The 17873-nt window shown below is 40.6% G+C and overlaps 1 protein-coding gene across 5 annotated transcripts in view; it reads left to right on the forward strand.

Moving 5' to 3' along the window:
* Positions 1 to 17873, forward strand: part of LOC124863095 (SH3 and multiple ankyrin repeat domains protein 1-like) — a 117270-nt gene that overhangs the window by 49603 nt on the left and 49794 nt on the right. For all 5 annotated transcript variants that reach the window (XM_047357337.1, XM_047357336.1, XM_047357339.1 and 2 more), the window contains 12 exons: positions 838 to 909; positions 1037 to 1145; positions 4475 to 4629; positions 6512 to 6679; positions 7633 to 7749; positions 8058 to 8135; positions 8336 to 8402; positions 9178 to 9347; positions 10843 to 10964; positions 11568 to 11719; positions 13661 to 13774; positions 14945 to 15020. In XM_047357337.1, the coding sequence (XP_047213293.1) occupies positions 838 to 909; positions 1037 to 1145; positions 4475 to 4629; positions 6512 to 6679; positions 7633 to 7749; positions 8058 to 8135; positions 8336 to 8402; positions 9178 to 9347; positions 10843 to 10964; positions 11568 to 11719; positions 13661 to 13774; positions 14945 to 15020 (1400 nt within the window). The remainder of the gene's footprint in view (positions 1 to 837; positions 910 to 1036; positions 1146 to 4474; positions 4630 to 6511; positions 6680 to 7632; positions 7750 to 8057; positions 8136 to 8335; positions 8403 to 9177; positions 9348 to 10842; positions 10965 to 11567; positions 11720 to 13660; positions 13775 to 14944; positions 15021 to 17873) is intronic.

Genomic DNA, 17873 nt, shown 5'->3' on the forward strand with positions numbered 1-17873 from the left:
AAAACCTGAAACTGAGGAGGAGGTTCACCGTCCAGCAGAACATCAACCCTAAACACACAGGCAGATCTACAATAGGGCTGCTTAGATCAAAGCAGATTCATGTGTTAGAATGCAACCAAAGTCCACAGACCATCGCTTGGATCTGGAGACATATAGAAAATGTGGTTCTACACAGTATTGACTCAGAGGGGCTGAATATAAATGCATACCACACTCCTGAGATATTTAATAACAAAAAAGGAAAACCACATCTTACTTTTCGTTCTACTTCACAGTTATCCACTACTTTATGATAAGGCATTGTAAAATACGTTAACAGCAGTATGTCACAGATAAAGCCAGAAAAACTTCAAATCAGCGGATTTTGATCATCTATTGATCGACTACTGCTTCCCCTATAATATCTGTTCATTGAGGTGATTTAAGTAAAACAAAAATATTTTTTATTTTGAGATCAATAAGCAACGCCAGCCGCCTGCTAACATGTAAATTTGTTATCAAGAAGGCCTCCTATTGGTCATCATTGGCTTTTGAGTTATTTTTGATTTGCATCATGTAAAACATTTACTTTGAGTCTAAACGGACTTTGTAATTTTCCGGATATTCTGAAAGCCATATCCGTAAACTCATCTTTTAAATCCTACATCAGACACAGAGGAGGCAGACAGTTTCTTTCCCATTTCTTATCTTCTGTCGGGTATAAATGGCTGAACCAGATAAATTGCGTCTCTATAATAAATCTGTAGTCCCCATTTTTGTGGATGTGGATCAGTAGTTGGACAAATTTAGGACACAGGCTCTCTGTGTTTCTTTTCTCTGTTTCTGTCGTCCGTTTAGTTCCGGTATAAAACCAGGGTTTACAAACAGACCAATCTGGATGAGAAGCAACTGGCCAAGCTGCACACCAAGGTATGAAATCTTTATATCTAACCTCTGATATCAAATATTCGAAGTAAAATATCAATTTATGTGAATTGGTATGCTTTTTTCAGTTGCATTAGATTTGACAGTTTTAATACTCCCTCTTCTAATGCAGGCGAGTCTGAAGAAATTCATGGATTACATCCAAACCAGCGCTGTGGACAAGATGGCCAAGTTCTTAGACAAGGGCCTGGATCCGAACTATCAGGATCCTGACACTGGTGGTGAGGAGAGCTGCACAGCTGATGTTTACTTCATCTCTTTCACTAACAGTTATACCTGATGTTGCAGCAGCCGATCTAAAAAACACAGGTTTAAAGGTTTAAAGCTGCGGAATTGCAATTCTCATTGCAATATCAGTGTATGCAATGTCGCAACCGTAAAATACTCCTTGGTAATAATATTTGGTGGGATACTATATTCAAGGGTGATGCATTTATCTCTGCATGTCAATAACATGTTCGACTAGTTGGATCGACTCTAACTGCCCTTGCTGTCCACAGTTAAATATGGAAAAACTCCAATTTCTTGTGGCCGTCAAAGGTGTTCCGCTCCCTGTTAAAATGCCAGGTCTGGCTGATGTAAATAATGAGACCATGATAAATCATGTTAAAACTTTTTCTACATATAATGTGTAATCCTGTGCAATTCAACAACAACAAAAAAAAAATATATCAGAGGGGAGGAAATGTAAAACATTAAAAAGCTGCAAAAACTGATTACATAAGTGAAAACTCTCCTAAACTAATGTTTTTTTGATTTATTTTAAGGTTTTGGTTCTGTAACGCACCTAACATCAGTTGTGCATTAATCTGAATTAAATTTTAGCTGTCCTAGCTGGACCTTTCCATGTTTTCTTCCTTTAGCTAAACCCAAAGATTGAATTTGAAAGATCTCATTGTACAAAGGCTTCAGTCAGGAGAAGAGTACAAAAAGCTCCACAGTATTACTTCTATAACGAAGTGAGTCATCAGTAAGTAGAGAAAACATGGCATAACAGGGACATTTTCAAAAGGAGTGAAAAAACAGGATAACAGCAGGTCGGGGAGGCTGAAAATAACCCTGAAGGAGCTGTAGGAATTTCTACTCTTCATATGTCTGGATTAGGGCTGCCCCCGTATGACGAAAACATTGCTGTGATAATATCGTTGAATATGGCGTTTTACAATTTTGCTTACTTCTCTTTATTTTCAATCATCACAATTTCCCTAACTCTCTCTAAGCTTCTGGATCTCTGTAAATATATTTATCAGTTCTGGCCAGATATATTATTGAAAAGTAGTAATTTAATGCATGGCACTTGAAATTGTATACCCTTCAAAATATTGCATTCAGGTAGTCCTTTGCAGTTGAGATTTTGCACATATTGATAATGAAATCAGGGTTTTAATTCAGTATGCTTTGCAGCTATATTCTGGACTGAAAAGTGGGGCTGCGAGACATAAGTTCTCTTCTAAAGAAACCATCCAGAACATTCACCTTGAGGGAGAAACTGTTACAGTTTGACAAAACCAAACTTGATGTTTTGTGTTAACATTGGGCATCAACAAAAGAACGCCATACCCACAGTGAACCATGGTGGTGGCAGAATCATGCTCTGGGGTTACTTTTGGTTTTTTCAAGGTGGTTAAAATTGTGACAAGTTTCAAAAACCATGGAAGCTGAAAATGAAGATTATTTTTTAGCATCACAGTGAGTCCAAGCATTCACCCAGGTCAGTAAAAGAATAACTTCATCAGAAGAAAATGAAAGTTGTGGGACGACCTTGCCGAGTCCTGATCTCAATCTGAAAGAAAGTCGAGAAACTATGTGGAAAAGGGATGTTCTCACATTCTGGAAAAACATGCAAATATTACCAAGTCCATATGTGCTGCGCTGGTCAACTGCTACCAAAGGAGAATGAGTGCTGAAGTTAAATCGAAAGGTGCTTCAACGAAGGATTTGTTCAAGGGTGGGCAAACTTAGGTAACCACATGAATGCACCTTTTTTTCATTTTTCTTTTGGTTTTCAGTTGAATTTTACAGGATTCATGTCAAGTTATTGTGGGATAAGTTTTGAAATGTTTTGTCATGATCTGGTCATAAAAACCTACAGTTTAAACAGGGGCGTGTACACTTCTGAGAGTCACTGCAGATGACCAGAATGCAATGAAATCTTTTTAACCTTTTATGCATTACAATTAAAGCTGTTTTTGCTTAAAGCATCAAGTTCACTCAGTGACCCAAATCTAGTTAAATCAAAAATGCAGCTGTTTGATCTGACGCGTTAACCTTTAAAATGATTCCTTCCTTCCCGACCCTTCTGCCCTCAGTGCTGCTGGATGTTGTCCCAACAGTTTGTTGGAGATTAGAGCCAGGTCTGTTCGCTAACTGGTGGCTTTTCCCAGATCCTGCAGGTGTTTAAGGAGCATGGCAGACGGCTTATTTACAGCCGGTGCGTGTTGCTTGGAGTCACTCCTACTGCTCTGGGAACAAGTGTGGAAACACAGAGAGGAGCCTGTAATCAGGGGTGTGAAGCATGCTCCCGCTGCAGAACACATGAGGGCAGCAGAGAGTCAATCAATCAGTAGCATTTGCTTCAAAGTGCAAAGTTGATTTTTAATTCCACACAACTTGCCCAACAGAGATCTTAGTTAGGGATAAAAATAACCAGAAAATGTTCTACCCCACCTACCCATGCTGTCCAGATGCCACACACTGAGTGTCTTTAATTGGAGCTCATTTCTCTCAGTGTCAGTGGGGCTTGTGTCAGCAGCACCTACTTTCCGCCTAGAGAAGAAGTAGTCCTGAAATAGAAAAATCAAAAGAAGTCCAGTCAAAATACTCTAGTTGTTAGATTCAGAGATGCTGATCATAGACAAAGTCTCCTGATGAGTGTTGTGACATCCGTCCGTCCGTCCGTCTGTCCAATAAGTATAGTTTAGAAGAACACCGTAGCTTACTGTGTGCTGACGTTTGGCTGCCACTGTAAACGTGTTACTGTTCCTCATTTTGTGAAGGTCTAAGGTCATCCCTCATTTTTTTTGTTACTTTCTACTAAGTAAGCTTCTAAACGGGAAGACCTTCATGACATAAAAAGCGGACAAAGTCCAAAGAAAATGCAAAATCCTCCAGAAAGCACAGAGAACTATCGATCAAAACTTCTTTATGGCTGCATAAAATCTGGTTGCATTTACGTTTAGCAATGATAGTTTAGAGACACAGTTGGTTCTCAGTCAGATAAGATCAATGGGTCTTGTTGCACAACAAGAACTCAGAAGAACTGGTTTCAGCCAACCAACCAACCGCCTGTTGCTGTGCTCTCTTTTGTTTCTTGCTGGATGTAAACCGTTGGTCCTTGTATGAAATTTAGACATTTATTGCCAGTACAATATAATTTTATCCTGCAGGCACAAAACAAGCCTTCTTGATCGCATGTTTTAGATCTTTCATTGCTCCAACACATCTGATTCAAATCCTTAGTATACCTCCTAAACAAAAGCAAACAGGTGAACGGTGGTCGATTAAGGCCTTAAACTCCTGCTGCTAAATGTAACCCATGTGTTGTTTTCAGAGACTCCTCTGTCGCTGGCAGTGCAGTGCGAGCCAGGTGGAGGAGAGGCCATCCGGGTCCTGGCGGACGGAGGTGCTCACATCGACTTCCGTGCCAAAGACGGACTCACGCCGCTACACAAGGCTGTTCGAGGCCACCGCCATACAGCCCTGCTGGTAAACACTCACAAATGTTTTCATCCTTTTCACCAGAAACACTGTGATGTGACAGAAGAGAAGAGTTTTCACTTCTGATGCGTCAACCTTCAGTGTCTATATTGACAAGATAGACACGTGGACAAAATTGTTGGTACCCCTCGGTTAATGAAAGAAAAACCCACAACGGTCGCAGAAATAACTTGAATCTGACAAAGGTAATAATGAATAAAAATTCTATGAAAATGAACAAATGAAAGTCAGACATTGCTTTTCAAACATGCTTCAACAGAATTATTTTATAAAACAAATTCATGAAACAGGCCTGGACATAAATGATGGTACCCTTAACTTAATATGTTGTTGCACACTGCAATGAAACGATTCCTATAAATGTCAGTGAGACTTCTGCTCCTCTCAGCAGGTATTTTGGGCCACTCCTCATGAGCAAACTGCTCCAGTTGTCTCAGGTTTGAAGGGGGCCTTTTCCAGACGGCATGTTTCAGCTCCTTCCACAGATGCTCAATAGGATTTAGGTCAGGGTTCATAGAAGGTCACTTCAGAATAGTCCAATGTTTTCCTCTGAGCCATTCTTGGGTGTTTTTAGTTGTGTGTTTTGGGTCATTATCCTGTTGCAAGACCCATGACCTGCGACTGAGACCAAGCTTTCTGACACTAGGCAGCACATTTCTCTCTAGAATCCCTTGATAGTCTTGAGATTTCATTACACCTTCACAGATTCAAGACACCCTGTACCAGATGAGCAGCCCCAGAACATAACAGAGCCTCCTCCATGTTTCACAGTTGGGACTTTGTTCTTTTCTTCATATGCTTCATTTTTCCATCTGTGAACATAGAGCTGATGTGCCTTGTCAAAAAGTTCAATTTTTGTCTCATCAGTCCATAGGTCATTCTCCTAGAAGCTTTATGGCTTGTCAACATGTAGTTTGACAAATTCCAGTCTGGCTTTTTTATGATTTGTTTTCAACAATGGTCTCCTTGGTCGTCTCCCATTAAGTCCACTTTACCTCAAACAACGTCAGATGGTGCAATCTGACACTGATGTTCCTTGAGCTTGAAGTTCACCTTTAACCTCTTTAGAAGGTTTTCTGGGCTCTTTTGTTACCGTTTGTTTTATCCGTCTCTTTGTTTTGTCATCAATTTTCATCCGGCGGCCACGCCCAGGGAGGTTGGCTACAGTCCCATGGATCTTAACTTTCTGAATAATATGTGCAACTGTAGTCACAGAAACATGAAGCTGATTGGAGATGGTCTTATAACCTTTACCTTTAACATGTTTGTCTATAACTTCCTTTCTAATCTCCTGAGACAACTCTTTCCTTCGCTTCCTCTGGTCCATGTTGAGTGTGGTACAAACCATGTCACCAAACAGCACAGTGACTACCTGTAGCCCTATAGATAGGCCCACTGACTGATAACAAGAATATAGACACCTGTGATGCTAATTAATGGACACCTTGATTTAACATGTCCCTTTGGTGAGATTATTTTCAGGGTACCATCATTTATGTCCAGGCCTGTTTCATGAGTTTATTTTTTTAAAGAATTCTGTTGAAGCATGTTTGAAAAGCAATGTTGACTTTCATTTGTTCATTTTCATAGAATTTGTATTCATTATTACCTTTGTCAGATTCAAGTTATTTCTGTGACCATTGAGGGTTTTTCTTTCATTAACCGCGGGTTACCAACAATTTTGTCCACGTGTCTAAGTGTTTGTCTGCAGGCTGAAACAGGATTATCCTGACTTGTATTTTGCTCTGAAGCCAGAATAAACAAACAACAATCCACACTCACCCACACAGAAAATACACGACACAAGAAGAAACTGCCTGTTAAGGTCTGGGAATGAGCAGTCTCACTTCGCCCTCGCCTCACCCTGCAGGTTCTGCTCTCTCTGGGTGCGTCTTCAGACTACAAGGACCGGCGGGGGCTGACACCGCTTTACCACACTGTGCTAACTGGGGGCGACACCTCCTGCTGTGAAACACTGCTCTACCACCACGCCAAACTGGGCATCAGGGACGAGAACGGCTGGGACGAGACGCATCAGGTACATTCGTGTGTAGCCTGCCAGAAAGCAACACCGACTGGGAGAAATCAGATTCTGAACAGAAAGTAAAACAAGCGTATGTTTGGACTCTGATAAAAGCAGCAGAGACGTTTGTGTGCCTGGATCCCTGTTTCCAAATGTACTTCATGTTCCGGTGTGTGTCCACATCATTCATCCGCCTCTCACCCTTCATTCCAACCATCCTGCTTCTGTGGTGATTTAAACGTGTTCAAGGCCAAGAGCGAACTAAAAGGTATTCATCATTTAATCTTCCTGCGTACTTTATCTGCTTCATCTGTCTCATCAGCTGTGCTGTTCAGTCACTGATTCATCATTTGCTCTGTGTTAATCCATACATTCAGCACCTGTGTAGCTTTTATTAAATACGTTACATTGATACCTTGAAGCGGCCGTCCCAAAGCACTGATGATTTCATTGATTCATGCACCACTAGTTAAAAGATAAATGACTCGTATTTTCTTGTCCCATCAATTTAAGAGAGGATTGTGTGTTTCTCCTTACTGCTTAAGTTTTATTTGATCCAACCAGTCGACTTGAGTTGACATGTTCACTAAATGTGATTTTTCTAATGATAAATAAGTAGAGTTGAATTAATTGCTTGCTTATAACAGTGTATGTAACTTGAAGAATTTCCTTCTCCTTATATTCTGGCTAGATAGATTGAAGGGTCCTGTTGTTTCTCATGATTGGCTCCCACTTGGGTACTCTCACTGTTTTCTCGCCTGCTCAGTTTGGAGGAGGCGTTAATTGAATCTGGTGCCACGTTTTACCTCTCACCTTGTGCCTCTCTATGTGTCGCTGTCTCTGCTGGGTCCTTTTTCGCTTCTTTTTATTCAATCGTTCTTCTTTCCTGCTTTTTCCTCCTCTTTTGTCTCTTGGTGCATTCACTATTTGCTTCCCATTCTCCCCACTGCCGTCATGACAATGCACAGGCCTGCCAAAATGGGAACTCGCAGCATCTGGAGCACCTGCTCTTCTATGGGGCGGATTCCTCCTCCCAGAACGCTTCTGGAAACACTGCCTTGCACATCTGTGCTTTATACAACAAGGTATTTTATCAAGCACACATGCCAGAACAGTGTTTGAGTAGAAGAAAAACATATGGAGCATATTGAAAGTTGTACAGTCTGGAGCCGTTTTATTTAAATGTCATGTTTTCGTCGGAAAAATTAAACAAATTTGCAAATTTCATTCAAATGTTGCAGCATTTTCTATTCAGTTTATTCCTTATTTTATTCTCCATAATAATAGGAGTTCACAGGGAAATGCTAAACAAGTGAATTCTAACCATACAAATATATTTCTCAGCCAGACTTTTAATTGTTTAATTTTAATTGTTTAATTTAATTTGTTGCAGGAAAGCTGTGCACGAATCCTGCTGTATCGTGGAGCAAGCAAAGACATGAAAAACAACAGCGGACAGACTCCGTTTCAGGTTAAGTCTGAGTGATGATTGGCTGTAGCCAAGCCTTTAAAGCTCGATTTTGTATCATAGTTTAACTTAAATTAAAACTTAAATATTTATTTAACTAATAATTTTCTTATTGTATTGTTTGACCCTTGACCCTTGTTTTTCTGACAGTTAAAATGACTTTTTGAACGTGCTTTGTTTGTTTGTTTTTTGTTTTGAATCAGGTGGCCGTGATGTCCGGCCATTTTGAATTGGGGGAAATAATTAAAAACCACCGGGATACAGATGTGGGTAAGTCCTGTACATCATCTGTTTATTATTCAGGAGATAAAAACACTCCAATCTTTTTCTTTGTTTCCATGCAGAAAGATTCCCATGTAATACTTTACCTTATGATCTTAATGAACTGTTCCTCACACTTTTTGAATATCTTTTTGGATTTTTTGGACTGTTTTGTTTTGGACTTTGGCTGCTTCTCCCCTCTCTTTCCGTCCGGTCCTTGTACCTTGGCAAACACACCTGATTGTGGAGTCGAAAGATGGAGAACAAGAATGGAAGTAAAGATGTGATACCTTAAAGAAAAATGAAGGAAATCTATTAAAGACCTCACAGCAGACCAGAGAAATGTGTCACCTGATCATCTACACATGTGCTTTAAATGCAAGGTTTTCAGCTAACACCTCTTTAGGAATTGCATTTTTGATGCTAAAATACTGTTTCCTGTCTGTCAAACTGTAATTACAAGGTTGTTACATGACAACACCACACTGGTTAATTCAAGCTTTTTTTTGTCTGAATCCGGTAACAATTAAGTGACTTAATGAAGAAATAAATGAAAACCTTTTGAGAGCTTGGTAGTACACTAAAAGGGAAATGAAGCAGCCAAAGTCCAAAGAAAAGGTTTCAGAAAAGCCAAAGAACTATTGATTAAGACCCATTTAAACAATGACAAGAAAATCTGGCTACTTTGCAGCAAAACTTAAAGAAATGCTGGATAAGCAAGTGTGAATAGTACCACAGATCATGTCTTTGACTATCTGGTGAGTGGTCTTTGTTTGCCTCCTAGTTCCCTTTGTGGAGTCTCCAAAGTACGCCCCCCAGAGGAGGGAGAGCAACCGAACACTGGCGGTGCCCCATCCTCATCCCTTCCTTCGGGCCAACAGTGACAGCAGCATGAACCTGCCAGACTGGATGGCTGTGCCCAATGCTCCGAGCACCAACATAGTTTCTGTGCAGGTATCAGTGTGGCATTTCTGAGCTCTGATCAGGGAGCTGAGATCAAAGACTTTGACTGACATAAGACAGAAACTGAGGAGACCACCTCGCTTCAAGGCCTTCAAAAGGGTTTCAGAGGCATTACAGTAGAATAAAATGAGTAAATGTGTTGCTACTGTACTCACCTGTGCATCACGACACAGTCACCAGACTTCTCCAACAAATGTGTCACCCTGCTCCAGGGGTGTACAAACTTTTTGCCAAAAATGTCAAGATGAAAACCACAATTGTCTTTTTTGAATAAAATGCTGAAGCAATAGTATTGTGAATGTTTGTGTTACCTCCTCAAAAATAAACTAAACATAAAATATTTTATTGAAATTAACAAAGGATCAATATTGTAGATCTGAAACATGAGAGAGTCTTGCAAGAGCAAAAGCTTAGAATTTTAGAAATATTTTTGAAGTGATTGGAAAACTCTTGCTGTATTTAGCTAGGTTTAATTAATCGGTGCATCCAGGTCTGTTTTTGTCCATCTGCATCAGCTTCCTCTACTAGGGTGCTATAATTATGAAATGTGTTTTGGGGCCAAATGCAAATGGCACACAGGCGGCAGTTCGGACACCCCTGTCCTAAACCATGGCACGCTGCTTTAATGACATAACCAATGGGTACATGAAGGAAACCACATCCAAGTCAAGAAGAAACACCAAGAAAAGATTGTTGTATCGTGTGCAAACCATTACAATACCCAATGACAAACATTCCCGCCATCCGACACGGGCCTTGGACTCTTCCAGCACCACCTATTGTACCACACTGTGGCATCAACCAGCCAGTGGGTAACTCTCTTGTGTGGGCTGCATTTAACACTAGAGGAGAAACGGCTGCGTTTAGAATTGCGTCATAATCAGAAAGCACAGACTGATGGCTAGTGGTGTTACCAAGGGTAATCTTCATGTGTTCATAATAGGTGCCCCATAATAGGTGTTCTGCATAAACAGCACCGTGGAGCAGTCTTTCGACAAGACAAAACCCAGCCATGTACCGTATGTTTGTCCCTGGACTTTTTGGATAATGTTGAGGTCCTCCCATGGCCATTTTCTCCCTATCTGAATATCTGAGGGACTGGCTCTGACGCAGGGCTCCATATCCAACTGTATCCAGGCCTGAGCAAATGCCAAGGGCTGTTTGGGGTCCCTGTAGCATCAGCTCCATTATCCATTAAATCTGATATTGTAATTATTGCAGGGCAGTCATATAATCACTCAACTGTTTCACCACTGATATAGTGTATATAATGATCTTTCTTTAGGTTTTTAGAAACATTGCAAAGAAAATAAAGATGAAAAAGTAAAACAATCAAACCTTTCTAGATGTAATTAGCAGGAATCCGTTTTGAATATTACAACAACGTATAACAGCATGAGTAGACCACTGGACATCGCTGCAGTAATATTAAAACAAAGCTGGATGTTAGGTGTATTCAACCACCTTCAATTTCTCCTTTTTTCAGGGGTATAAACATACAGGAACACTACGAAGTTCCAGCAGTCCCAGAGGAGCGAGAACGCGATCCCCATCCCGAGGTAGGATCGGAGACAAGGAGGACCGGAGCAGGCAGAGTCAGAGACGGGGGTGAGTCTGGCGGCGCTGAGTCTCCTCTGATTTGAGTTATGAGAATACAAAGGGTTAAATTGAGAAATTAAAAACAGGAATGGAGAATGAAAAAGGCAGGTGTGACTGACATGAGTAAGGGATCAATGATATGTAGATAAAGGGAACGATCATGTAGAGATGAAGATTAATGGAAGTAATAATAAAAGATGAATGAAAAGTTTGGAACGAAGGATTAATGACAGAGATATGGGATGAAAGAGGTAGACATGAGGGATAGCAGTAAGGATGAGGGATAAAGAGAGCTGGGTATTAACAGACTGCTGGGTAACTAGAGCTTAAGCCATGGACCTGTTCTCAAACACAAGTTAAATGATCAACTCTAGTTGATACTGTTGATTGGACAAAATTTAGTAACAATTAAGATATTAGATTAGCAAATAAAATAGGATTTATGAACTCTATAAAGCTTATGCTATGGCTTGAAATAACTGATTGAAATCAGTTATTTCTCCTGATTTCCTTCCACTTTCTCTAAACCAAAGCATGTGATGATGTTAAACAAACACCTGTCTGTAGTTAGGAGCATAAAACTCTCTAAAATCCTCTCCTGACTTTGACTAGGCCTCCCACTACCACCACCACCACCATACAAACCGCAGGCCAGCGCAGACGCCTCTACAGCGCTGTCCCAGGACGAGTCTTTGTAGCAACTCGATCACACTCTGCTCAGGGCGAGCGGGAAATAAGCTTCAGTAAAGGAGACAGGGTCAAAGGTGAAGATCTAAACAGTTCCACATTCTGATAACACTCACATCTTTCTTCCTGACTGTGTAACACATATATGTGGATTCTATGTGTTTTGGAGTTTGTGGTTTTGCTTCTTGTTTGTTATGATCTCACATTCACTGAAAAATATGGGATGAAGAAGGCAGGGATGAGGAATGGAGGAGGTTGGGCTATGGGATTAAAAAGGGATGAAGCAGCTACAACGCCTTGTAAATGTATTCACACACACTGAACATTTTTACATTTTTGTTATGACACAAAGTACTGCATAACTGTAACATGAAGGCCTCAGAGGTTTGTTAGAGAACATTAGTGAATGGACAGCATCATGAAGACCAAGGAACACAGCAGACAGGTCAGGGAGAAGGACGTGGAGTGGCACAACAACAAACTTACCAAGACATGGCCATCCACCTAGCCTGAAAGCCCAGGTAAGGAGAAGATAATCAGAGAAGTGTGGAGGAGTTGCAGAGAGGAGGAGTTGCAGAGATTCACTGCTCATGTGGGGGCATCTGTTGACGGTACAAATGTTGCTGAGCAGTCCATGAATTTGACCTTTAAGGAAAGCTAGGAAGAAGAAGCCATTGTAAAGCAAGCAGAATTTCAATTTAACGTTTGTTAAAAGCCACGTAAAGCATTCAGCAAACGTGGAAGGATGTGCCTCGGTCAGATGACACCTACATACAAAACCCCAACACTGCACACCAGCATAAACACAACATCCCCATGGTGAAACACGGTGGTGGCAGCATCATGCAGAAGTGATGCTTTTCTAAAGCAGGGACATTTAAGCTGGTCAGAGCTGATGGGATACAGGAAAACCCGTTAATCTGCTAGAGATCTGAGAAAGAGGTGGAGGTTCATCTTCCAGCAGGACAACTGAAAACATACAGCCAGAGCATTAATAGAATGGTTTAGGTCTAAATGTGTTTGTGTTTGAAAATAGCTATTTACAGACACTCTTCATCCAATCTGACCGAGCTAACGCGATTTATTTCAACGAACAATAAAGAAAAATATCTCGATATGTACAAAGCTGGTTCCCCAAAAGTCTTCAGCTTTAACCTCATTGAAAGGTGTTTCACTTAAGTATTGACTCAGGGGGTGAATACAAATGCACATCACAAGTTTTTGTATTCTTATTTGTAAAAACATGGAAAACCTTGTACATTTTCCCTCCACTTTACAATGATGCACTATTTCAAGTGTTTTTGTGATGTGAAAAAGTTCAATGGGTGTGAATACTTTCTAGGGTTATGCAGGGGAGGAAAGGAAGGGTACAAAAGAGGTTAACAGGTGGTTAAGGATTTAAAAGAACATGACAGTGTTATGGTCAGGCACCTCTTATCACCCATTAACTGAAAAATGAGTGTTCAAGTTGCCAATCAGCTGATAAATGTTTTATTTCAACCAAACTAACTTAGAAAATATTTCCTGTTCTTTTGCCTCTGGAGAAGCTTTGCTGTTTTCAAATTGATAAAAGGGTGAGAACCTGCTTTAATCAGACCAAAAACAAACCAACAGAAAAAAGTTTTTATTAAATTTAAACCTTAATCATACTCATTCAGAGCGGCTGTTGTTTGGTAATACCAACAAAACTACCAGTGGGTGATGTTCTTGGGTTGAGGTTTAGGTGTCTACACATGAGGTTGTTAAACTGTCCTAATCTGAGTGTAAGGTCTCCATATATGTTTGTATCTAATGTCTGCAGGTATGAATATTTGTGTGTTTGTGAGTGAGTCTAAAGTGTCGCCAGGTATGTATGTCTTGGTGAGTATGTAGGGCGTTTGCATGTTCGTCTGTGTAGTTTTTATTTTCCTGTCTGCATAACTCTGGTTATCTTTTCATTCCTGTTCTCCTCGTTGCCTGTGTGTGAGACTGTGCATGTTGTGTTTTCTTTATTTGACTTGCTGCTTTTTCCCCTCTAGTGTTGAGTGTCGGCGAGGGTGGTTACTGGGAGGGGACGGTCAGAGGTCGCACAGGGTGGTTCCCCTCTGACTGTGTGGAGGAAGTGGTGCTTCGAAGCCAGGATAACCGTTCAGGTGATCACCACAGATCTCACACACACCCAAGTATAAGAGACCTCATTTGGAAAAATATGGAATGTAAACCACAGTTTTAGATTCCCTCCACCCTCAAGCCCGACACTAAGCTAAATATTTGACATGATGACTAAAACTGAGTGAAAATGAAATGAAAAAAGTATAATTTTGTTTGTCAATCAGGATGTAAATGTGCACTATTGTCTCAGCAACTGGATGGACCAGATACAAAAGATGGAAAATCCCTAAAAGCATTAAAAAGTGAATAAAAATGAATGGTACAATGACTATACAAGTAAAAATACAATTACATACAATATGCTGTTTAAATTTATACACATTTATATAAATAAAAACAAAGCAAACTGCAGAATAAATCGTTCGCACCACAAAGGTTGCTTAGCTAAACGGAAATATTAAAGATCTGCAATAAACTATAATGCAAACCTGGTGAAGCTGGAGATAGCTCCAATGTTGGATTTACACAGAGGCGGGGATTCACAAAGCCTCTAGATGTGTTACCAAATTCTCAAAGGGCACAGAAAGGATGACCTGCTCCTAAAATAAAAGTAAATCTGTGCTCACTTTGTCCAAATAAATTTTGCATCCTGTGTGCATTTAGGGAAAATATGTGAATTTATGTTAATTGCAGGCAGAGCAGGTCAAGTTTCTTTGGAAACTGAAACAAAAGCACAGTTTGCATTACAAAGATTGCAAGAAAAAATACCACCTGCTGAAAGCTAACTCAAAAGAACAAATAAGGGAAAAAGTTTCCACCTGTGCTTCTTGCTTTACAAAAACCTTTTTATTGACAAGTTTTGTAATTAAATAAATTATCTAAGCATGCCGTTTTATTTTTCTAAAAAGTGAGAATTCAAACCTTATGATTGTTGAATTTTACAGCAGCGTTACACATACAGAGGTAAACAAACAAAACTAAAATAGCCAAAATTTACTTCTGACCCACTTAGTTGTTGTATTGAGGGTTGGGTTAGTGCAGGAGGGAGAAGAGAAGTCTGTGCCCCGAAACTAGTACAGATTTGAGGCAAACATTGCATACAAAACATGTGCAAAAGATGGAGCAAATTGCTTCATAAATTCCCGCAGAGACTGCAATGTTTTAGACAAACGTTATTGATTGTGTTGTTATTCAGTCATTTTATGTTTCAGAGAGTCGTGGAGAACGAGCCAAAAGGTTGTTTCGCCATTACACTGTGGGATCATATGACAGTTTTGATGCTCCAAGGTAGGAACAAAAAGCTGAATTTCTCCATTCTGTCTGTAAACAATTGAAAGCTGCCTTTATGCTAACTGTGGCTGAACACTGGACTGGGAAACTGGTTCACATGGTAATAAATCTACAGTTTCTGATTGGTATTCCGACTGGTTGAGCTGAATTGAAGGTTTGTCCAACACAACCTCAGGTCAATATGTGAAATAACATCATTTGTCCAGAGTATTTTCAAAGATGTTTTGATGTTTTTCCCTCTACCAGCATTGGAGACAAAGGCCTTGTCTATTTGTGTTGATGTGTTTTTGTCTTCTAGTTGAGATAAAGAGAACTCCAATTTTGCTCAAGACAAATGTTCATGAAAGCTCCCAACATCATTCATATTTCAAGATGTGTACTCAGGGTTATCTTGTTTAGATGATTGGAATTTTTGCTACCTTACAGTCACATATGAGCTCAACAATGAAAAATATCCTGTATTCTCTAAATACAAATCATGTAATTAGGCCCCAGCAGGAAGGCCTGCAAGGGCCTATTGTAATCGTCAGTCAGTCAGTCAGTCAGTGGAATAAGCGGTAGAAAATGACTGACTGACTATTGTAATCGTGGTGTTTCTTATTCTTTCTTTATTATTCTGTTGCGTCTTTGCGGGGCAATTGGGGACTTTACCAAGCCCCTAGATGCACACGTTTTTACCCAAAATTGTCCCCCGTGTGAAATTTTTGTTCTGTAATGTCGTCGTCAATGGGCGTGACCAAATCTCTTAGCCACGCCCCCAAACGTGAGATAGGCGGAACCGTAAGTCGTAGAGATCTGAAATTTAGCAAACTGGTAGAGCTCCTGAAACCAAGAAAAAAAGTCTCTTGGGGGTATGCCCTAAAATGCACAGAAAGTTGGCCATTTTGGATTGGCTTATTTTTTGGCCGTTTCTCACTTTTACTCACCTTGCACTTTAACGAAGTCCTCCTTCATATTTGGTCAATATGCAGTTAAGGCATGGGGATTAAAAGTTATCAAAATCCTGACTTTTCGGTCATGTTTAGGGGGCGTGGCTGGTGCAAGAACGTGGTGTTCGTTCCGAAAGTGAAAAAATGCAATAACTTTCACAAAGAAACGCCAAATCTCACCAAAGTTGGCATGAAGGAGGACCTTCGGGTTACCGGCTATCCTATGTGGTCATATGCTGACATCATCAAAGCCACGCCCCCTGAGAACAGGAAGTCACTTTTTTTACTGGGAAAGGTCACTCTCTCGCTGTCTACACTCAATCCGCTTCAAACTGTGTCAGTTGCCTGATAACTAGTGGGTCTAATTTCGTTTGAAGCACAGTGACTTTTCATAAAAGGGCGTGGCCATGGTGGCGTGGCGAAGTTGGACGTCACGCCATGGCCATACAATTGGCTTTAACTTCCACATACATCATCTGATCTGCACCAAATTCAATGTGATTGATCCTACTCCAGTCCCCAAAAGAGATCTGATGACATATTTGGTGGGCGTGGCCTAATTCTTCCACAGCACCCCCTAGAAAATAAAAAACAATCATCCCCAAGCCATGCTTTGACCGAGGATTCTGAAATTTGGTACACATATGTAACTTCTCAGGACCTACAAAAAAGTCTCTTGGAGCATTGGTCCAAACCCCACAGGAAGTCGACCATTTTGGATTGAAGTTGCCATTTTGATCCCAGTTTTGGGCGTTTCTATCCCACATATCTGAGCAAACGCCTCCTACAGCTTTTGACTTTGAACTTGAAAATCACTCAGTATACTCTTAAGGCACTGGGGATCAAAAGTTATCAAAAGCTTTTTGATATATGAAAGCGCGTGGGCGTGGCCACACCTCAAAATATGACTTCTCGCCACAAAAGAAAACATTGATATAGCTCCTATAAGGAAAGTCACAGACACCTAAAACCTTCTAAGATTAATCTGCCTCTGGCCCTGAACAATATTCACTGATCAGATGCTGACATCATTGAAGCACCCCCCCCCCCTGAGAACAGGAAGTGTCATGTTTTCCTTTTGATGGTCCAATGTGAAACTGTCCCAAGTGAGAGATAACATGATGGTGTAAGAAAGTCTCCAGTACTGACTGGTGTGGCTGTGACGAATTCTGATGTCACACCACGGCCATACGTTTGGCTCTAAATTACATATGCATGGTCCGATTCACTCCAAAATAAATATGGTTGATCTTTGTCAGCCCACTAACAGCTCTATTGGATTACATTGGAATTTGGATCAACAGTGCCCCCTAGGAAACTTCAAGTACTCTATCTCCCTCATACATCATTGGATCCACTTCAAATGTATACATCATCACTGATCAATGCTGAACATGTTGCCACAGTCAATTGATGACATAATTCTTGCCCCGCCCACTAATGAAGAAGTGAGTGCAGCTTCCATCGGGCAGGTCGGACTTCGCCAAAATTTTGAAAACTTCTCCCCAAAGCAGAACTCGGCATGACCGAAGATCGTATAACAGTTCACTCAGCGCCAGATAGTGACGACGTGTGGAATCGAGCGGCGGCCATGGCGGTGGCGTGCAGGTGGCGATGCCAAGCTCCCGCGGTCACTGCACAGGCCGAGTTGCGCTGAGCTGCGAGGGCCTACAATGCTGCTTGCAGCTTTAATTAATTATTGTATCTTCTCTTTCAATACAAAATAAGTTTCTAGCCTAATATATCTACTAATATGTTCAGGTAATGGAATTGTGACATATAATTATTTTTAAATCAAATAAAATAAGCCTTTTCTACCATCTGTTGTTTAGGAACCTGGATGAAGCGCTGACAGCGTCCTGAAATCTTTCATTATTAGGTTTATTTTGACCTAATAAAAACATATTCAGGTTTCTGACAT

The sequence above is a fragment of the Girardinichthys multiradiatus genome, chromosome X (assembly GCF_021462225.1).
Source record: "Girardinichthys multiradiatus isolate DD_20200921_A chromosome X, DD_fGirMul_XY1, whole genome shotgun sequence".
NCBI classification, from domain to species: Eukaryota; Metazoa; Chordata; class Actinopteri; order Cyprinodontiformes; family Goodeidae; genus Girardinichthys; species Girardinichthys multiradiatus.